Genomic DNA, 18,786 nt, shown 5'->3' with positions numbered 1-18,786 from the left:
AATAAACCCAGGTAATTCCCCTGGGCAAAGAGGGAGGCAGTATTTTGAAGCCCCACACAGGAGGTGACATCCCCTGCACAGTTTGTAAACTATCTCTGCTGGGGTTTCCTATGTGGCAACACAGGGGAAGGGGTTTGGGAAAAGGTAGGCAGTGGGGAACTCCTGCTAGAGAGCATTGGTCAGGCTAACACCCTAGAAGCAGGCTCCAGACAATAGGCTGGAGTAAACTGCATGGAATATCTCTGCAGCCAGTGTGAGGTTTCCATCTCCTCTCCAGAGATCCCTAGTGTCCAGCTGAAAAAGTGTGGCTGGGTGCTTGGGTCTAAATTTTCCTTAAGATCTGGATCAACATTGTGACATTGGAGTTATAGTGCATAATGGAATTGCTCATTGCTCCATAGATCTGACCTTTGCTTGTCACCTTGCTGCACTTGAGTCCTTTCAGACAAGTGCTGTCCCACATTCTCTGCTCTAGGATCCGTATGATCATTTAATTTTGCCCTTTCTGATCTTGAAAATCTTGCCACCTGTTTTCTGGTGCTACAGGTGACCTTCAGTGCTGTGTATGGTGAATTTGTGGACAGGAACTGAGCATTACAACAGAGGAAATGTATTCAAAGGAAAGGCAGTGGATTTCCAGAATTTAAAGGAAAATCATCATTTCCCAGCTGGGGGAAGAATAGTTCTGGTATCGAGAAATAGTGCAGTGGATGTTGTAAGGATAAACACGTTAAAGATTGTGAGACACTCAGATACTACAGTACTGAGAGAGATATTTGTAGTATCACTTTTTTAATACCCATTAGCTCTACCATTAGCAATGTGCATCATGATATACTTCAGGTTTTGTTAATTATGACACAACATGCCTACTGATCATTTTACTCTTTTGATTTAATATAACCAGGCATTGCTACTTTACATAAATATTCTTATGTTAATTTCCTGTTAATGCTTTTTTTCACCTTTCTGTGAATGGCATTAGTGTTGGAACAGTTTACTGCATCTTGCTTGGTAATGTGCCAAAAATTTTACTCTTGCTCTTGAGCAAAAAGTCCAAAGTTGGAGGCATGTAAACTTCCAAGGTTTAGCTCTTAAAAGGAAAAGTTTGAGAGGCAACATTGCTATGTCTGCAATGTTGTTTTAAATTGTGAGTTCCCATGAAGCTTTTTTCCTCTTCAGTGAACTCAGTATTTAAACTACATTATAGCAGCTAGGGCTCAGTTTTAATTTCTTTGATTATTTGTGAAAGCCATGTAAAGAGGGGCTTTGGTGTTTGTGCTTCCCCAGACGAGAAACACTGTCCCATATAAGTTAATAGATGAGCGTTTTTAGCAGGGGTTTTCACTCAGAGAATTAAAGCTTTAGGGTTTTACTACACCTCAAATAGATATCTTGCCTCATCATTTTAGAAGGCACAAAATATATAACTTGGACAGCTTTAGAACCACTTAAAATAAGCACTATTGTGGTAATGTATCCAGGGAAAATAACTTCATAATTCATCCAGTGATACCTCTGTAACTAAAGATATTTCAGCATGTTTCCAGTGGTCTCAGGGCAAGGTTTTCTCATTGTGTGGTGACCTCTTTTGTATTCTCCGTGCTGGCTACAGTACACTCTAGATAAGAACTGGTGCTGCTGTAGACAGGCACTTTGGCTACTCTGACTATAATTTCCCACTCTGAGCTGCTACCTCATCAGGTTCATGCTCCTTTGCGGGTCAATACGTTGTTAACGCTACTGACGGACAAGCATATTGGAAGCAGGAGGCCTGTTTTCCACCATGTGATGAAAAATAAAGGCAGTTAGGCAATGCCAGTGGGTAGCAGCTGCTCTAAATTAAAAAAAAAATGAGAAGAGTGGTTACACTTTTTGTGGGAATAAATGTGCCTGCAGTTTTTGTTTACACAAGTGCCACTAGAGTTGCAATCCTTTCTGATTTTTGAAGTTCATATTGACTATAACACAGAGTTGCCATGTCCTTCAAAAAAGACTGCCACCTGTATTGTATAACTTATGCAGAGATTTTGAGTCAAAGTCTGCCTGAACCCTACTGAAGTCCACTTTGTGGCAGAATCCTGTGTTCCCTTAAATGGCCAACAAAAGGAAGTCCTATGCCAATATCGGAAATTGATATTTAAAACTTTCAGCCAAGCTGTACCATCAGGTCAGTTTACAGCCTTATGTTTGAGAGATGCTTTGTCCAAAATACTATATAATCAACAAACACTTCAGTCCTGCTACTGGAGGGAGATCAGTACAAAACATGGATTCAATATGTTATATTCAGCATACGTGAGTGCTGCTAAATGTACCAATTGCTAGATATACTCATGTGGTTCAGAATATGTGCCAGGTTTTGTTCCATGTACCAAATACTTAAAGGTTCAAAGTTCCATTGGAATATCAATAGTGTAAAGAAAAGTCACCACATTCTGCTACAGCACAGAAATTGCAGAAGAGTTGAGCAATGAAAGGGTTACAGACACTGACAAAAGCCATTCCTTAAAATATAATTTCTTTTGTTTGTTTTTTTCATTTGCTATTGTTTGCAATTGTTATTAAAATGTATTTGCATATTACTTTTTTCATTTTTAATTGGGCAAGCATTGATTCTCCCTGCCCCTTGTAATTGTGGTGGAACATCCACCAAGATGGCTAATGTTTATTTCATGGATTGTGCACCACCAGCATCAAATATGTCACTGCAGCTCTGAGAATAACGCATTCATTAGGTTATGTTCCTTCAGCTATCTGGATAGCAGGCTGTGCTGCAGCAGTAGAGCATAAAACAGTGCTTACATAAACAGTGGGTCTAGTAAAGTACTTTATTTTGATTACTGTTTTGCTAGCAGAATGGGGACTGCAAAGAGAACAAACTTTTAGGCTCTGCACTTAGGCCTGAGTCCAGCAAAGCACTTAAGCACATGCTTAATTTCAGTAGGTCTACTCATGTATTTAAACTTAAGCAATGCTTGAAGTGCTTTGCTGGTGTCTTAGATGCTGAGGTGATAAACATGTTCTAAAAATCTTAGAGCATAACAATTCCCATTAGACTACAACAGTTTTAATGTAGATAAAATTATTGGGCTAAATTACTCAGCTTCTCTTTAAAAAGTTATTGTTGGTCCCGTCAGTTACAAACTGCATCATCAAAATTAGACAGCTGAAATATTGTATGGTATGGAATTATGCTGGGTATATAAAAAACCCACATACTTGGTTTCATAGTATATCAGACCTCTGTTCACTCTGTTCTGAACTGTGATTTGGGCTTTGTGGCCACCTAAGGGAGTAAAGGGGCGTGAGAATCATTTTTACAACCCTGTGCAAGCCCTTGGAGGTGGGTGTAGGTGGGCTATAAATGGCGCTCTGTTCACTTCTACAGGTGGGTGAGTGAAAGGTAAAGGTTGATGAACCTGCAACCTTTGGCTAATTGACCTGGACCTTTCAGCTCAGGCACAAGGGCTTCATGCTTAAAGAACCAGAGATCCCAAGTACAATCTCAGCTGCAGACAACCCCATCTAGGGTCATCAGGTTACAAGTGGTAGGCCTTATTGACAATTGAATTGGGTGAACCTGTAAAACGTGGGATGAGCTTCCTCAGCCAAGGCTGTAGCAGGCTCATCAACCTCTGTCTATGGCCAAGCCATCTCTAGAGTGGCTAGTCCAGAGCCAGTGGACAGGAAGAGGAATGGAAAGAGAAGAGCCTTGGCACTCCCCCCGCCCTTCCCTATGCAACAGCCAGTACAGCTGAGCCAGCATGGGCGGTGGTATACTTTGCTCTTGGTACTACTCCAGAGCAAGCAGAAGCAGGGAGGGGAGTGGATTTTGGAGGAGTATCTCCAAGGCATAATGCCTCCTTGGTCTACTCCTATAATGGTGTAGCTTACAAAGAACCCCATGGTATATTAGGGCTTTGCTTAAAGACACTGTCCAGTTCTATAACAACATAATTATTTTAATGTTTTCTGATCAGGGGCGGCTCTATGTTTTTTGCCGCCCCAAGCATGGCAATCAGGCGGCCTTCGGCGGATTCGGCGGTGTTTCTGCGGGTGATCTGCTGGTCCCGCGCCTTTGGCGTACCCGCCGCAGAAGCCACGGGACCAGCGGACCTCCCGCAGGCGTGCCGCTGAAGGCTGCCCGACTGCCGCCCTCACAGTGACCGGCAGGCCACCCCCCACGTCTTGCCGCCCTAGGCACGTGCTTCTTGCACTGGTGCTTGGAGCCGCCCCTGTTTCTGATTCAGTTTATGACCATATCAATACAATAAAACACACTGCTGCTAAGGTCTAACTGACATTGCACTCCAAAAGTATATGTATGTAACTAATATGTCTGATTTCATGCATTTTAAATATTACATTTTAATGATCAGATAATCAGGGAAATGGTGTAGTATCTTTTTTTCTGATTTATTTGTGCTATTTTGAAAATTTTACTCATTTGTCTCTTCTGAAGCCTCCTATTCCATAAAGCATTTTCAAGAGTTTCACTGCATTTTTTCCTCAATCCTCCTATTTTCTCCTGTGCTGTAGGATCTGAGGGAAGAATGTGTAAAGCTGAAAACAAGAGTTTTTGATTTGGAACAACAGAATCGAATGCTAAGTGTGCTTTTCCAACAAAGGGTCAAACCAGCTTCCGACCTCCTTCTCCAGGTAGGAAGAAACCTTTGCCTCTGGAATCAGCTAAATTTAGATTCAATACATTTAAATGATATTAATCTTCTTAAGATAATGTTAGCAAGCAAGAAGTGACAACTGATAGACATAATATATTAGAAGAAAATTGGTTATCTATCATCTGATAGCATTGAAATTGAAAGTGTACACCACCAAACTTTGGCTGCTCATTATGTGCAGATGTGGAGAGAGAAGTGTATCTGAGGAATAAGTTACTTTTTGAGGTGCCTCCTCAGGATGATAAATGGGATGACATATGGGTTCATTATTCCTTATGGGGGACAAAAATTGTGGTCACATAATTCCATACTATTCCATTTGATGGTAAACAAAGCATAATTTTCTATGAGCAAGAAATCAGACTGTTTAGCTTTCTCCATGTTTGTTGTAGTGATTCAATATATTACATAGACCCAGAGCAATATTTTATTTACCTTTTCTGGGACAAGACAGTCAAGAACTCAGATGTAGAGTGACCTGTCTCCCATTCTTCCTTGTTATCCTGGAAAAATCAGGAAGGCTGAAGATTTTCTTTTGATGTGGCATTTCCCTTAATATGAAATTACATTTATCTTCCCTATTATTCTTTGTTCCCCTTCCCATTAGAAGTGTCTAGCCGTACCTCTGCATTAGCCAGAAAATCTGACCATGAGCTGGGTTGAAATTAAATGAAAGTAACTTTAGGTTGAGATTGAGAAGCTTCTTAAAGATGGTCCAAATTCTGCCCTTTATATGTATACAATTCCCACTGAGATCAAAGAAAGGTACTTGAGAGTGCAGAATTTGGCCTATGTAAGAGCATGAATGAAACTCATGGAAATCACCAGGTGTTCCACACATGTATGTGATGATGAAATTTGGCCTTCAGGATGTCATATATCTTCTCAAAGGAACTGGTGTCAGTCCTATGACTAAAGTTATTTGAAACTGGACTGCATCAAGTGCTATGGAATATACTGAAGAGAATGAACCTGCCTTGGTAGCAGGAAGGAGTAGATGATCTAGTAAGTCTTTTTATTTCTAGCTTGTATGAATTTGTAACATTTATCACTGTTGCCTCTCCATGGTTTAGCAGGCAGACTCTTCATATCTGCAGAATTTTTCTGACTTCACTTGCTTAGTCTTTATTGGCCACGTGAGAAGGGGTACCACTGTTATTCCTAAACTCCATGTCTCCCATCTGACAGCAAAATGTACTGCTGATGTGCAACTGAACTAGGTCATCAACATATTTTGAGCCCTTGGGAAAAATCAAAGGAAGAGTGTCACTGTATTTCAGACAATGAAGGACTTCTGATAAAGATGATCAGTGTCAAATATTTTTTTTTCAGAAAAACAGAACAGTAAATTTGTGAATTACCAAAATGTAACTCATCTTCTAAATTAATTTGCCCAATGGAATCTAATTCATCATCTGAGACTTTAAGATTTTCAAAAAGATATTTCCAAATGATATTACTGAATTCTGTTAGATTAGGCAACTAACAATATGTCTGCCATAGGGGTTGCCACATTAATCCAAAGTGTCCACTGTACTTTTAAACCCAGATTCAGAAAAGCTCTTAAGCACTCGCTTAAGTTACCCCTATTCAGGAATGTACTCATGTATGTACTTAAATACATGCCTGAATCGCAATGCTTTCTTGAGTTGGGGCCAAGCACCATAATTATTTGAAAGGGCGGTTGCTTAAGTGTTCTGATGGTCCCTTCTACATACACAAACAACCAGGAGACCCCAACTCTCTCAAAACCTGTGGAGTTGACACTTTGCAGCTTCCATGTGGAATCTCTGCACATTTAGCTGCACATGGACATCCTAAAGCAGTGGTTCCCGTTGATAAATTGTATAATCAATTCCTTGACCACATTTTGGTTCATTATGAAATATACTCAATAGATCAAATAACCAATGTCAGTCAGGTTTATTGCTATAAGCCAATAATAATATAGTACAGGAAATAGTTTTTATACGATACTAGTCTCTGGAAAGCTGTCTTGTGAAGCATTGTCACATTCACCTTACATGGACAAAGTTACACATTTCAGCTGATAGTATTTATCGGATGATTTTACAAGTTACACATTTCTTTACATGTCACTAAAATTCAGCCTATCAGTTTGTCCCAGTTCATTAACTTGTTCTGTTCCTTTCCTTATCTTTGTTTTGGACACTAGCATTCCAGGTACTGGTGTTTGAAGGTAACTTCTAGGTTTGTACCAGGTTAGAACAATCATATCTTGTCATCTTCCTTTGGGATATTCCAGTACTGGCCTGTGGGAATAACTGTCTATCTCTTGCTAGGGTAAAATACACACATGTCCTTATCCTGACAACTTTCCTGTCTGCTTAAGCCAAAGCACGGTGTTATGGAATATCAGCATAAGTGAATAGGTAGGATTATAGTAGAAGTATAAGCCAGTTTAGGCTGTGTAACTGCTGTAATATTTGTGCTTAATGCTATTTCTGCTTAATGCATAGTAATATATATATATATATATAGTGTGTGTGAATGATATACATAAGACTAATATGATATATGTACAGGCTAGCCAGCATATATTGGTCAACATTTCAAAACATTTTATTAAGGCGACCTACCCAACTGCATTTTGGGGGGGGGGTTGTAACCTACCATAATGTACATGCACCCTCCACTCTGACACTGCAACCCAAATCCTTGCCCAATGCAGAGGGGAGACATTGGGGGGATAGGTAGGGGATGGTGGAGAGTGATCTGCCACCTATGACCCATTTGGAACCTTTGCATGACCCACTGGTAGGTCGAGACCCACCCTTTGGGAAACACTGTTCTAAGGCAGGGTGTACGATCCATGTGTTTTAGAATGGAGTCCAAAATCCACCTTCATTTACTAAGCACTATTCCCCAGTTGAATTATTCTTATTCTCTAAAGATATAATTGACTTTAGAGAAATTATATAATCAATAACTGTCTTCGCTTTACATGTTGTATACACATTTATACATTCTGAAAAGCATCTAAATGACTTAGGAACATGTGTCCTATAACTTAGGGATGGGATTTTCAAAGGAGACTAACTCTGAGGGTATGTCTTCACTACCCGCCGGATTGGCGGGTAGCAATCGATTTCTCGGAGTTCGATATATCGCGTCTCATCTAAACGCGATATATCGAACCCCGAACGCGCTCCCGTCGACTCCGGAACTCCACTGGAGCAAGTGGCGGTAGCGGAGTCGATGGGGGAGCCGCGGACATCGATCCCGCACCGTGAGGACGGGTAAGTAATTCGAGCTAAGGTACTTCGACTTCAGCTACGCTATTCACGTAGCTGAAGTTGCGTACCTTAGATCGACCCCCCCCCGAGTGTAGACCAGACCTGAGAGTTTTGAAAATCCCAGCCTAGGCTCACAAGTCCTATTCAAAGTCAGTTGTACTTGTGCTACTCATTTACTTAAACATGTGAAAATATCATTTATTTATTGTTGATTTATACAATGCAGTACAATGCTATTTTCATACAAATCTCATCCTAAAATTATTTGCACAATCAAATAGTTACAAAATAAGTGAGTGCAGAGGAAGAACAAAACTGAGTTAATCTTAGTTGTTTTCTTCTGTAGTTATCATGTATACCATTATCACCAGTGACTTGATTGCATGTTACCTGCAAATTATTCTGCAACCAGACATTAGTACATTTTTACTTAAATTTAAATGTACTTTAAAAACTATATATGAATTTCTTGACATACCAAATTTGAATTAAAGTATGGATTTCTTCCATTTCAGTGGTGTTGAAATCTTGCATCAGTGAGCTTAAATGCTTTTCAAAATAATGAATCACCAGTATTGTGGGTTATTTTAGTGCAGTTGACTTTAAACAAAGCCTTCACAATCTGTTTGGTTTCTGCTTATAAACAAGAGGAGAATATAACTCACTATGATCATTTAAGGATGTGATACAAGTGATTTAAATTTGAGTGCAGAACATGTTCCTTATATAATACTGAATGCACTGTGCTGTTTTTCCTCATGTTTCACATGCAGATCAAAAAGAAAAACTGATTACTCCAGATTTAGTAAATTTCATGCAAGGGAGGTTTAAAAGACAACTTTAAGAAGGCTCCATTGTAAAACAGTTATTAAGTATTACATTTTCATGAATTTTGTATAAATATAAGTATCCATTAAATCCTAGGGACTGATAGTATGGAACAAGAAATTACTGTGTTTATCTGGGGGATTTGATTATGCAGATTGCTACATTAATTCTTTGGCACTAAAAATTTCGGTGTGTCCATTGCTGTCAGTATATGTCACATGGGGGAAATCTCATTCCTATCTTGAAAAGATTAAGTAACCCAAACACTGACATAAAAGACCAGAGTTTCCAGGAGCCGGAGGTAATTCAGTCTCTGTTCCATCACCTCTTTGTGTTGGAGGTGAGTTTGTTTTGAGACTCTCTGGAGACACACTTTCTTGTTGCTGGAAGTCATGTATAGAGTTGGCATTAGGCGCAGGCTAAATAAGCAAGTACCTAAGGCACCTAATTTTTGCTGTTATCTAACCATCCTTCTCCTTGACCCACTGGGACAGACTTGTGGAAGAGATCTCCCCTTTTAGAGATGCCTTCAACTCAATGCCACCTGAAAAGCAGCAACAGTCAAGGCCAGGATCCATGGCACTAATGGAGCTCCTGTCCAGTTGACCCCCACTTCTTTACTTGCGGGAGGGTGCAGGTTGAGGGGAAATAATGTACCTGCCCCTTTGGGAAGTGTATAGAAAGAAAGTTCAGAAGCTCAGTTTTAGCTAGCCATGTTACATATACTCTGTCAGTGAGCCACACACCAGGAGGGAATGATAGACAAGCTGAGATTTGAGCTTGGATGAAAAGGAGCAATCAAGGAAGACAAGGCCAGTGCGGAGAAATTAAATGAGGTGAGAGGCAGATATGTGAGTGTTTGGTATAAAGATGGTAGCTGAAGACATGTGAATGTATAAGATAGAGATAAAGTGCAGAGGGTGAAGACAAGAAGGAAGTCTATGCCTGATGAATTGCCCAAGATAACACAGGATATCTGTAATATGGGAACGAATTTTTAATTCTTGGTGTTACAGTATTTCTCTCTGCCTCATTATTTGTCTTTCTAAATTAGTATAAATTCCTTTGCAAAAGTAAACATTTTATTTCTAAAATTGCCTAAAAATGAACTTCGTTTCTCCATCCTTCAGCTGCTGCTCCCCAACACACAGCTTTGCTTTGTCAGTTCAGATTGGTTTTTTTATTTCTCTTGAAACAGAGAAATGAGTTCAGTGCTTTCTCTTCCAGTCATTGCCCTTTTCCCCCCTTACAGGTGAAAATGGAATTACAGACACTGGGCTTGATTGTGATCTCATGTTGTACACATCTTTTACTTCAGAGTAACTCCACTAATTTCATTTTAGTTATTTCTGATTTAACCCACTGTACATGAGAGAAAAAGCCAGTCTATTGAAAAATTCTTTATAGAAGAATTAGTGCCAAATTCATACACTCATACAATTGCACAAACATAACTAAGGACATGATTTGGCCTGCCATATATACCAAAGGCATTCTATAATCAAGTAAAGGCCTAAATAAATAACAATTTTACATTAGAAGGTACATATATATATATTTGTTAGCTGAATTCTCTCAAGAATGTTGTTTTATCTTTTCGTAAACAAAGTTACTATCATTATTAAAGCACTTTGAGATCCTTGGGTGAAAGGTGTTAAATAAGTGCAAAGTGGTAGTAGTAGTGTTTATTGGTTGGATTTATTTCATTAAATACATAGTGATATTTGCATAGAGTATGGGAAGTATAAAATAATATTACTAATCATAAGACCGAGGGCATCTCTGCTCCTAACTCTCTTTTAATTGTCATTTTATCTCTCTCACTCCAAATATCACTTTAACAACTCTAGAACAAAGCAGGAAGACTTTTGAAACATCCACTTATGCCTTGTATACATCTGTCTGGATTAGTATAATTCATTTTCCATGGATCTCCCGTATTGCTTTATTGTGTACCTAAAATTTGTCCATACTGCTGTGGCCAGACTGCTAAATTCTCATCTTAATGTAGGTAATAACTATTTTTGTATTGACTTCTATAACAATTCAAAGAGCGTGCTCTAAAATATGTATTTGAAAAGAAATACACTTACTTAGATGGAAATAGTTATCAACCTAGCAGAAAGGGGTAAATTGCTCCAACAACATTATTATATATGTGAAGAAAGATAGGGCAATGAATTGTTTAAGACCTGACAGAAGTGGATGAAATGAATAGCCCAGAATCTGACTTTACATTCAGACATCTTGAGACATCATGATGTTCTGAATACAGATGGTTAAAAGAGACATTATGTTGGCTTCTACCAGTTGAATATGCAGAATTTGTAGGTATTTCTAAAAGTAAATATTTGAGGAGGAGAAAACAAACCCAAAGATCATCTTATATTGCTAGAAAAGGATGTCAACAGTTAACCATTCATTTAAATAACTGTACCAATATGTGCTGAAAGCTGTATAATTCAGACTGGATGGCAAGCCAACTATCTAGACCCCACCTCATGCATATCTGCACTCTAACGGCATATTTAGGAACAAGATCAATAACTTTAAGTTTCAACCATTTCAAGGCTCTGAACTTCCTGCAGTATAACCCGCTGTTCACCTCTCTCTACTGTGAAAACCAACCGTTTATTCCTTCCCTTTGTTTCCTATCTTTCAACTATTTACTGATCCATGAGAGGAACTTCCCTGTTATCCATGGCTGTTTACTTTGCTTAAGAGTCTTTGGTGTGGGACTTAGTCAAAGGCTTTCTAAAAGTCCAAATACACTACATCCACTGGATCACCCATGTCCACGTGTTTGTTGACCTCCTCAAAGAATTCTAATAGATTGGTAAGGCCTCTTCTCTCATGGCTACTTGGTTTCGTTGGAAGCCTTTGCCAACGGACCTTGTTAAGGCTTTCTGAAAATCCAAGTACACTTTATCAACTTGATCATATGGTCCTGGTGACTTATTACGGTTTAGTTTATAATTTTTTCCCCTAAAACCTCTTCTATTGACACATCAGTTGGGGCGAGTACTTCAGCTTTGTCACCCAAAAAGAATCTCTCTAATGTTGGCATCTCCCCCACATCACCTGCAGTGAAGATTGATGCAAAGAATTCATTTATGCAAAGAATTCATTGAATACCTTCTCTGTATTGGCCATGTCTTTCTTGAGTGTACCTTTAAAACATTTGTAGTCTAGTGCCCCCACTGCCTGTTTGGAAGACTTCCTGCTTCTGATGTACTTAAAAAGAAATTACTGTTAGTTTTTGAATCTTTGGCAAGTTGCTTCTTAAATTCATTTTTTACTTTCTTTATTGTACTTTTATATTTTACTTGCCAGAGTTTGTGCTCCATCCTATTTTCCTCATTTGGATTTGACTTGCAAATTTTAAAGGATGCCTTTTTGCCACTAGCAGCCTCCATTATTTTGCTGTTTAACCATGGTGACATTTTGTAGTCCTACTGTCTTTTTTGATTTGGGGTATACATTTAATCTGAGTCCCTATTATGGTGTTTTTCAGTGCTCTCCATGCTGCTTGCAGCATTTTACCCTTGTGATTGCTCTTTTTAATTTCCGTCTACATAGCATCTTCATTCTTGGACAGTTACCCTTTTTAAAGTTAAATGTTACTGTGGTGGGTTTAGCTGGTATTTTCCCTTCTACTTAATTACATTATGGTCACTATTACCAAGTGATTCAACTATAGTTACCTCTTAGACCAGATCCTGTGCTGTTCTTAGGACTAAATTAAGAATTTCTGTTCTCTTGTGAGTTCCAGGACAAGCATCTCCAAGAATAAATCATTCATGGTGTCTGTAAATTTTATCTCTGCATCATGCCCTTTGATGACATTTACCCAGTAAATATAAGGATAGTTGAAATCACCCTTTATTATTGTGTTTTCTGGTTCTGTAGCCTCTCTCACCTCCTTTAGCATTTCGCAATCACTATCACCATCCTGGGCAGGTGGTTGGTAGTATATTTCTGCTGCTGTACTCTTTATTGAAGCATAGAATTTCTATCCCTAGAGATATGTTATATAGTTTGATTCATTTAAGATTTTCTCCTTATTTGACTATGCTTTGTTAAAACATATAATACCACTCCCCCACCAGCAGTACCTACTGTGTCATTCCTATATATAGTTTGTGCCCAAGTATTACCATGTCCCATTGATTATCCTTATTCCACCAAGTTTCCGCAATGACTGTTATATCAAAATTCATATTTAATGCTAAGATCTGTAGTTCACCCTATTAGTATTTAGATTTTTTGCATTTATATATAAGTATTTGTGCATTTTGTCTATATTTAGTTGCTTGCCTTTATGTGTTATGTTTAAATGGGAATCTTTTATATGTGATTGTTCCTTGTTATCTCTTACCTGTACTTTACCTACTTATTTCCTATCTTCTCTACTATATTGTGTTCCCCTCTTTAATAAATTCATCCCTAGGGGATGTCTATCCCCAAAGCAGGTGGTCCTCCTCACCTGTCAATTTCCCCCCAGCCCCTGTAATCTCTAATCCTCTGTAAAGTTTTTTATTTTATGTGTAACCAGTCTGGTCATTCCATTTTGGATAGATGAAGCCCATCTCTCCTGTAAAGGTTGCTACTTCCCCCAAAAGTTCCTCAGTTCCTTATAAACCTAAATCCTTCCTCCATATACTATCCCCTCATCCTCACATTTAGACCTTGAAGCGCTGTCTGTTTTGGTGTCCCTGCACATGGAACAGGAAGCATTTCAAAGAATGCTACCATGGCAGTTCTGGACTTTAATCTCTTACCTAGCACCATCTCCTCCCCATCACTGCTTATAAAGCTGTCTAGATCTCTTGTGAGATCTACTACCTTCACACCTGGCAGGCAATTCACCATCCTTTCTCATAGTTCTCACAGACCCAACTGTCTATGTTTCTAATAATCAAATCCCCTACTACTATTGCCCAACCCTTCATAATAACTGGAGTCCCTGTGCCTGGAGGGGTATCCTCAAAGCAAGAGAATATCATGATTTCATCTGGAAGGTGGGTCCCAACTATAGGATTGTTTCCCTCTGCTCCAGGTTGATGGTCTCCTGCCTTGAGACTTTCATCTTCCTTAGCAGTACAGCCCACTGATCAGATGAACAGTTGACCAATTCAATCCTAAGAGATCACTCACATAAAAAGAAACAGATTAGAGAGTCAATGACCAACTTCTCCAGTGGCGGTATCCTGGAAATTTGAACCCAGTGAATCTTCATCACAGGCTTAAAATTAAGTATTTGGTTAAGTGCTTTGCTGGATCAAAGTCATATTCATGTTGATATAGGCATATTCTCAGTATTAGGAAAATCTTCCTGAGTTGTGTTATACTGTGGTAGTTTCCCCTGAGAAGAAATGGAAGCCTCATCACTTGGGACATTGAAAACTAAACTGGATATAGCACTGATAAATGTACAATGGTGAACAGTCTTTCATCAGCAGTGTGATGGACTAACTGACCTAACAGATCAGTTCCATCTCTAATGTATATGTTTCTATGATCTCCTTCTTGTCATGCCTGGCTTCTCCTATTTCAGCATCTGGAGTCTTTCTGATCTCTCCCCCTTCCCCCACCCCAAATGAACAAAGTTCACCAAGCATATAATCCTGGTGAACATGACAAATCTTTTAAGTGAAAATGACCTTCAACAGCCAGCACTTCGCAAGTCCTTGTAACACAGATTATTAGCCTTTAGGACTGACAAATAAAAGCATTAAAAGGCTTTTCCATGTCTACACAATCATGAGGTTTTGTGATATTTTATGGAGGCACTTTTCAGATCCAGCCTCTGAAAGCAAGATTTGTCCACTGCCCAACTGACAATAAATTGCCAGGGAAAGATTACCAACAGTAAATTGAGTAAACGGTTTTGAGGCAAAATATAAATGGTCTTTAGTGTAATATTTATAAATAATTTTGAAATAGGAATACAATCTATTATAACAGTTGAAAGATATATGTGGGCATAGTCTTGATGAATGAAGATGGATGTTACTCAGGGGAAGTGTGCCTCAAGAGAACAGTAGGACTACACTTACACTAGGCTGTTAGTGACAAAAATAAAATGTTACTGTTTTTTACTCCTGTTAGTGCAGCAAAGCCAATACATACAGCTGAGACTGAGTGAGCTGTAGGTTCCGTTCCATCTTACGCCTCATCATCATCATCAGAATTGTTTATTAAGTTCCAAGGGGGGCAAATTGTTGTCAGTGAGGATACACGGAGGCCATAACATGTAGACAGTGGGGTTGCCTGAGTGTAAGGATTTTATTACTGATGGTGATGTGCACAATGGAAAAAATCCAATTTTGCTTTGGTAGACCAAGGTGAGTATGCAGAGATAATCATTGGGAAAAAATATCATTATTCTTGTAAACTGAACACTTTAAATGTAGCAATCAGTGAAAGGCAAGAAACAAGAAAGCCTACGCTACCATTTTTACAGTTTCTTTTCAGAGGAGCCCTCCACTTTAAACTTTTTATAAAAGCATTAAAAAGATACATTTTTCTTTGTTCTCTACCGCTATATTTTGTTCCTCATAATCACACCTTCCTTAAAGAGAAGCAACCACTTGACTCAGGGGCACCTTGGTTTTTCAGCCTGCTGTGTTTACTGAACATAAATGCAAGATGTCAACTTGTCATGTAAATCCCTGAGTAAATGGTCAAGGTATAAGTGAAAGCTGTTTATAGGCAGCCTTTATTCTAGGCTCTGAACTGTGTGAAAATTCTTTGAGCTCTGTTTTTGTATTTTTTATGACCAGCTCCAGACCATTTCTTTACTCTTTGGGGCTGTGGTACTGAATTAGCTCTTTGTTTGGAGTGGGGTAGGTTTTAATTAAATAGAAAGCAGTAGAATTTACTTGTTTACCTTTTTTTTAAGTTTAGATAAAATGCACGTGAACAGTGTGGGGAATTTTCGTAATGAATGCAGCCTAGATGGTACACAGATTTATCACCATCAATTTTATGACAGGGACAGTATCAAAGATTCAATAGATGTAAATATATTGCAGTTGATGCATTTCTGTGTTCAGTGTATATTATCCTGTTTCACTTTTTGTTATATAACTTGTATATTTAGGCCAAGACTCCTTCTGTTTCCCATTAAAACTGAGAAATCTTTCTCGTTGGAGTGCAGACTGGAAAATTAGTTTGGCTTGGAAAACAGACATCATTCTAATGTTATCACAGTGGGCAAAGCACTAGCCATGTGTTACATATAAAAGTGTAATTTCATGTCATCGGATCAACTTTTAAAGCCCCCTCATTGAAATTATGCAGCGGAATAAAATAATAGCCATTGCAGGACTGTCTTAAACACAATATGCTTAAGCAACAGGTGTGCTAGATAATTGTTTTCTCATCATGGTGCATATTTCACACTCCATAACTCCCAAATGAAATTCCAACAGAATGCATAAAATTAAATGATTCAAAGATTTAGAGGGTTTCTGTTCTTTATGGTAAAAGAGAAATCTACTGAAATTCTAAAACAGTATGGAAGTATAATCATTATTACTAATGTTGCTAAATATGAAGTATTTATTTTGGTTATCTTAAAATACTTTGAAATTTAAACAAAGGCCTGCTGCTTAAAAAATAGTGTGTAATATGTGTATATGCATATATATGAAATTAATGGCTGACATAATAAAAATAGAGGATTAATTTACCTGTAGCATCACTGAAATGAATATGTGAAACTTTCCCTGAAAAATTCACTTATTTTAGTATCTCTTTTTTTCCATTACTACTGTATATAACATGGTGATAGAACTTTGGGTTGTGAAACAAAATCAAGCCTATGGCTCTATTATCTAAAGATGTCTATGCCAGTAAAGGTTATACTTGATTACATTTTAAGATTTTTAAACTTTTATCAAGTCAGTGTGATTTGCTAGAGATTTTAAATTAAACTTCATATATTCTCACCAGATGAATCCAACTAAAGTTATGTTAAGTGATTTTAACACACAAGATTATTCTATAAGATTTTGTGCTGCCATCTATTACAAAACAAATCATTTCCCTGGCATATATTCTGTATACTTAGTATACTATTATATATATTGCACAGTAGTAAGAAGAGATGGGGTAGTAGTTAAAGTGAAATGTGATCCATAATGAGTCATGAAACAGCTAGTCAAACAACCCAATCTTTTTGTATTGAATTTTACTAATGTGCTCCTTTCTTTCCCATATGACCTATCCTCTGTAATGATGGTTTGATACTGGTAAAATTCAGATCCTCATCCAAAGGCTGTGACACTATTGACTAAATCTCTATTGACTTTGCTGAGGATGTGAAATACTGTATTGCAAGATAAAATCAGCACATAGATGCTCAATGAAACTGAAGAGTCCATTAGTGCTTTAACTCTTAAATTACCACCTGTCTTCTTTCTTGATAAGAGCAGGCTGAAGGGAAAAGTTACCTTTGTTGTTAAACATTTTGCAGCATATTGCTAGACTTAACTCTCATTTTTTTGCATTTTTAGATGGTATTAAAATTAATTTCTGTCTCTAAACGTGAGCAAGCCTTGTTTCATTAGTCACTCACCTTTGTCAGGATACTGGGAGGAGTGGTGATTTGTCTGTGTCCTGTGTGGAATACAAGGGCATCTTGAACGTTATGAATTAAACTCTTGCTGACTGCATTTGAAGTATGGAAACCAGCATATCAGGATAATGACATCTTGAATTAATAACAGCACTTTAGAAATCTCAGAGAGATGTCCACTCTTTAGTCTTTCTCAACTACAAAGTCATTGATATGAATTGTTTTTATTCTACACCCATTTTGTAGAGTTTGGATTTTAAACTTTAGTATTCTATTGTTTTAAAAACTGATGCGTATCCTTTTCAAGTTTCCTTTTATTTTCTGTTGACTAAAATTCTTCCTTATATGTCCACCTCCAGTGTACATAGGGCTTGTGCATACTGTACATTTGTCTATGGACTTCAGATATTGTACATGTACCTGAGGAAGAATATAACCTTGTTTTTTAAAGGACACCTTAAATGCTATTCTGTAAACCAGTCCTTGGGAGTTACGTGACAGTAACCTGACATATGGCCTTCCTTAAGGGACAGAGAGGTAATGTCTCCACTGAAGCACTACAGCTGTGCTGCTGCAGCATTCTAAGTGTAGACATACCCCCAGTCTCTTCCTTCTAATATCCTCATTCCCAAAACCTCAACGCCAGTTTTTATACATGGGGTCATCAAGCAAAGACTTCTGGTGTGAATGTGCATATCTGCATCTGAATAGACTTGTGCACATGAACAGAAGCTCCATCATTAAGCTGAGGAAAAAACCCAGCTATTTGAATGTTCATGGAAAAGGGAATTTTAAAAAGGCACCTTGCTTGGTTGAATCAAATAGTGAATCAGATTTAGGGAATAAGTTAGAGAATCGATTTTTCCACTATTTTCCCAGTTCTACTCACAGCACTCCTTTGTGATAAATATCACTATATTTGTTTTACAGATGGGGAAGCAGAGAGTTAAGTGACATATTCAAGTCCATACTGCAGTCAGAAATGAGTATAGGCTAAATATCATGAATTCCTGAGTCCCAGTTCTTCGCTTAATCCAGTAGTCTTAATCCTGTAACCTATAGAATAAACCTCTTATTAGAACCACTGGAACAGGACAATTAAACCTTAAAGATGCTGAATTTGGGTCTGGCTCAGATAAACAGCCAAAGTTGGGATGCTTATTCAAGGCTTTGGGTTTGCAAAATTGTGGTCCAATCCTGCAAATGTTTACTGTCCTGTAATTATGGGAAAGTGCATAAGTGTTTCCATGAGGTAATTAGCCTTGGGCTGGAAATTCCACAAGATTAGGTTTTCTCACTCTACGTTGGGTCTTCGAGGACCTTAACAAAAAGTTGGGAGAAAAAGAGTTAATTGAACACTTCAGAATCTTCATTTATAGAAGCAGACAAAAAAAGATTCAGGGAGCCCTTGAAGCAGTGAAGCTGACAATTT

General features: G+C 38.2%; 1 protein-coding gene across 1 annotated transcript in view; it reads left to right on the top strand.

Moving 5' to 3' along the window:
* NCKAP5 (NCK associated protein 5) overlaps window positions 1-18,786 on the top strand; it is a 338,664-nt gene that overhangs the window by 225,527 nt on the left and 94,351 nt on the right. Inside the window, exon 8 of the mRNA XM_045033131.1 lies at window positions 4,543-4,662. Within this exon, the coding sequence (XP_044889066.1) occupies window positions 4,543-4,662 (120 nt within the window). The remainder of the gene's footprint in view (window positions 1-4,542; window positions 4,663-18,786) is intronic.

Source organism: Mauremys mutica, chromosome 10, assembly GCF_020497125.1.
Source record: "Mauremys mutica isolate MM-2020 ecotype Southern chromosome 10, ASM2049712v1, whole genome shotgun sequence".
Taxonomy (NCBI): domain Eukaryota; kingdom Metazoa; phylum Chordata; order Testudines; family Geoemydidae; genus Mauremys; species Mauremys mutica.
Note: the sequence above shows the minus strand (reverse complement) of the source record. Positions and strands in the feature narration are given on the sequence as shown.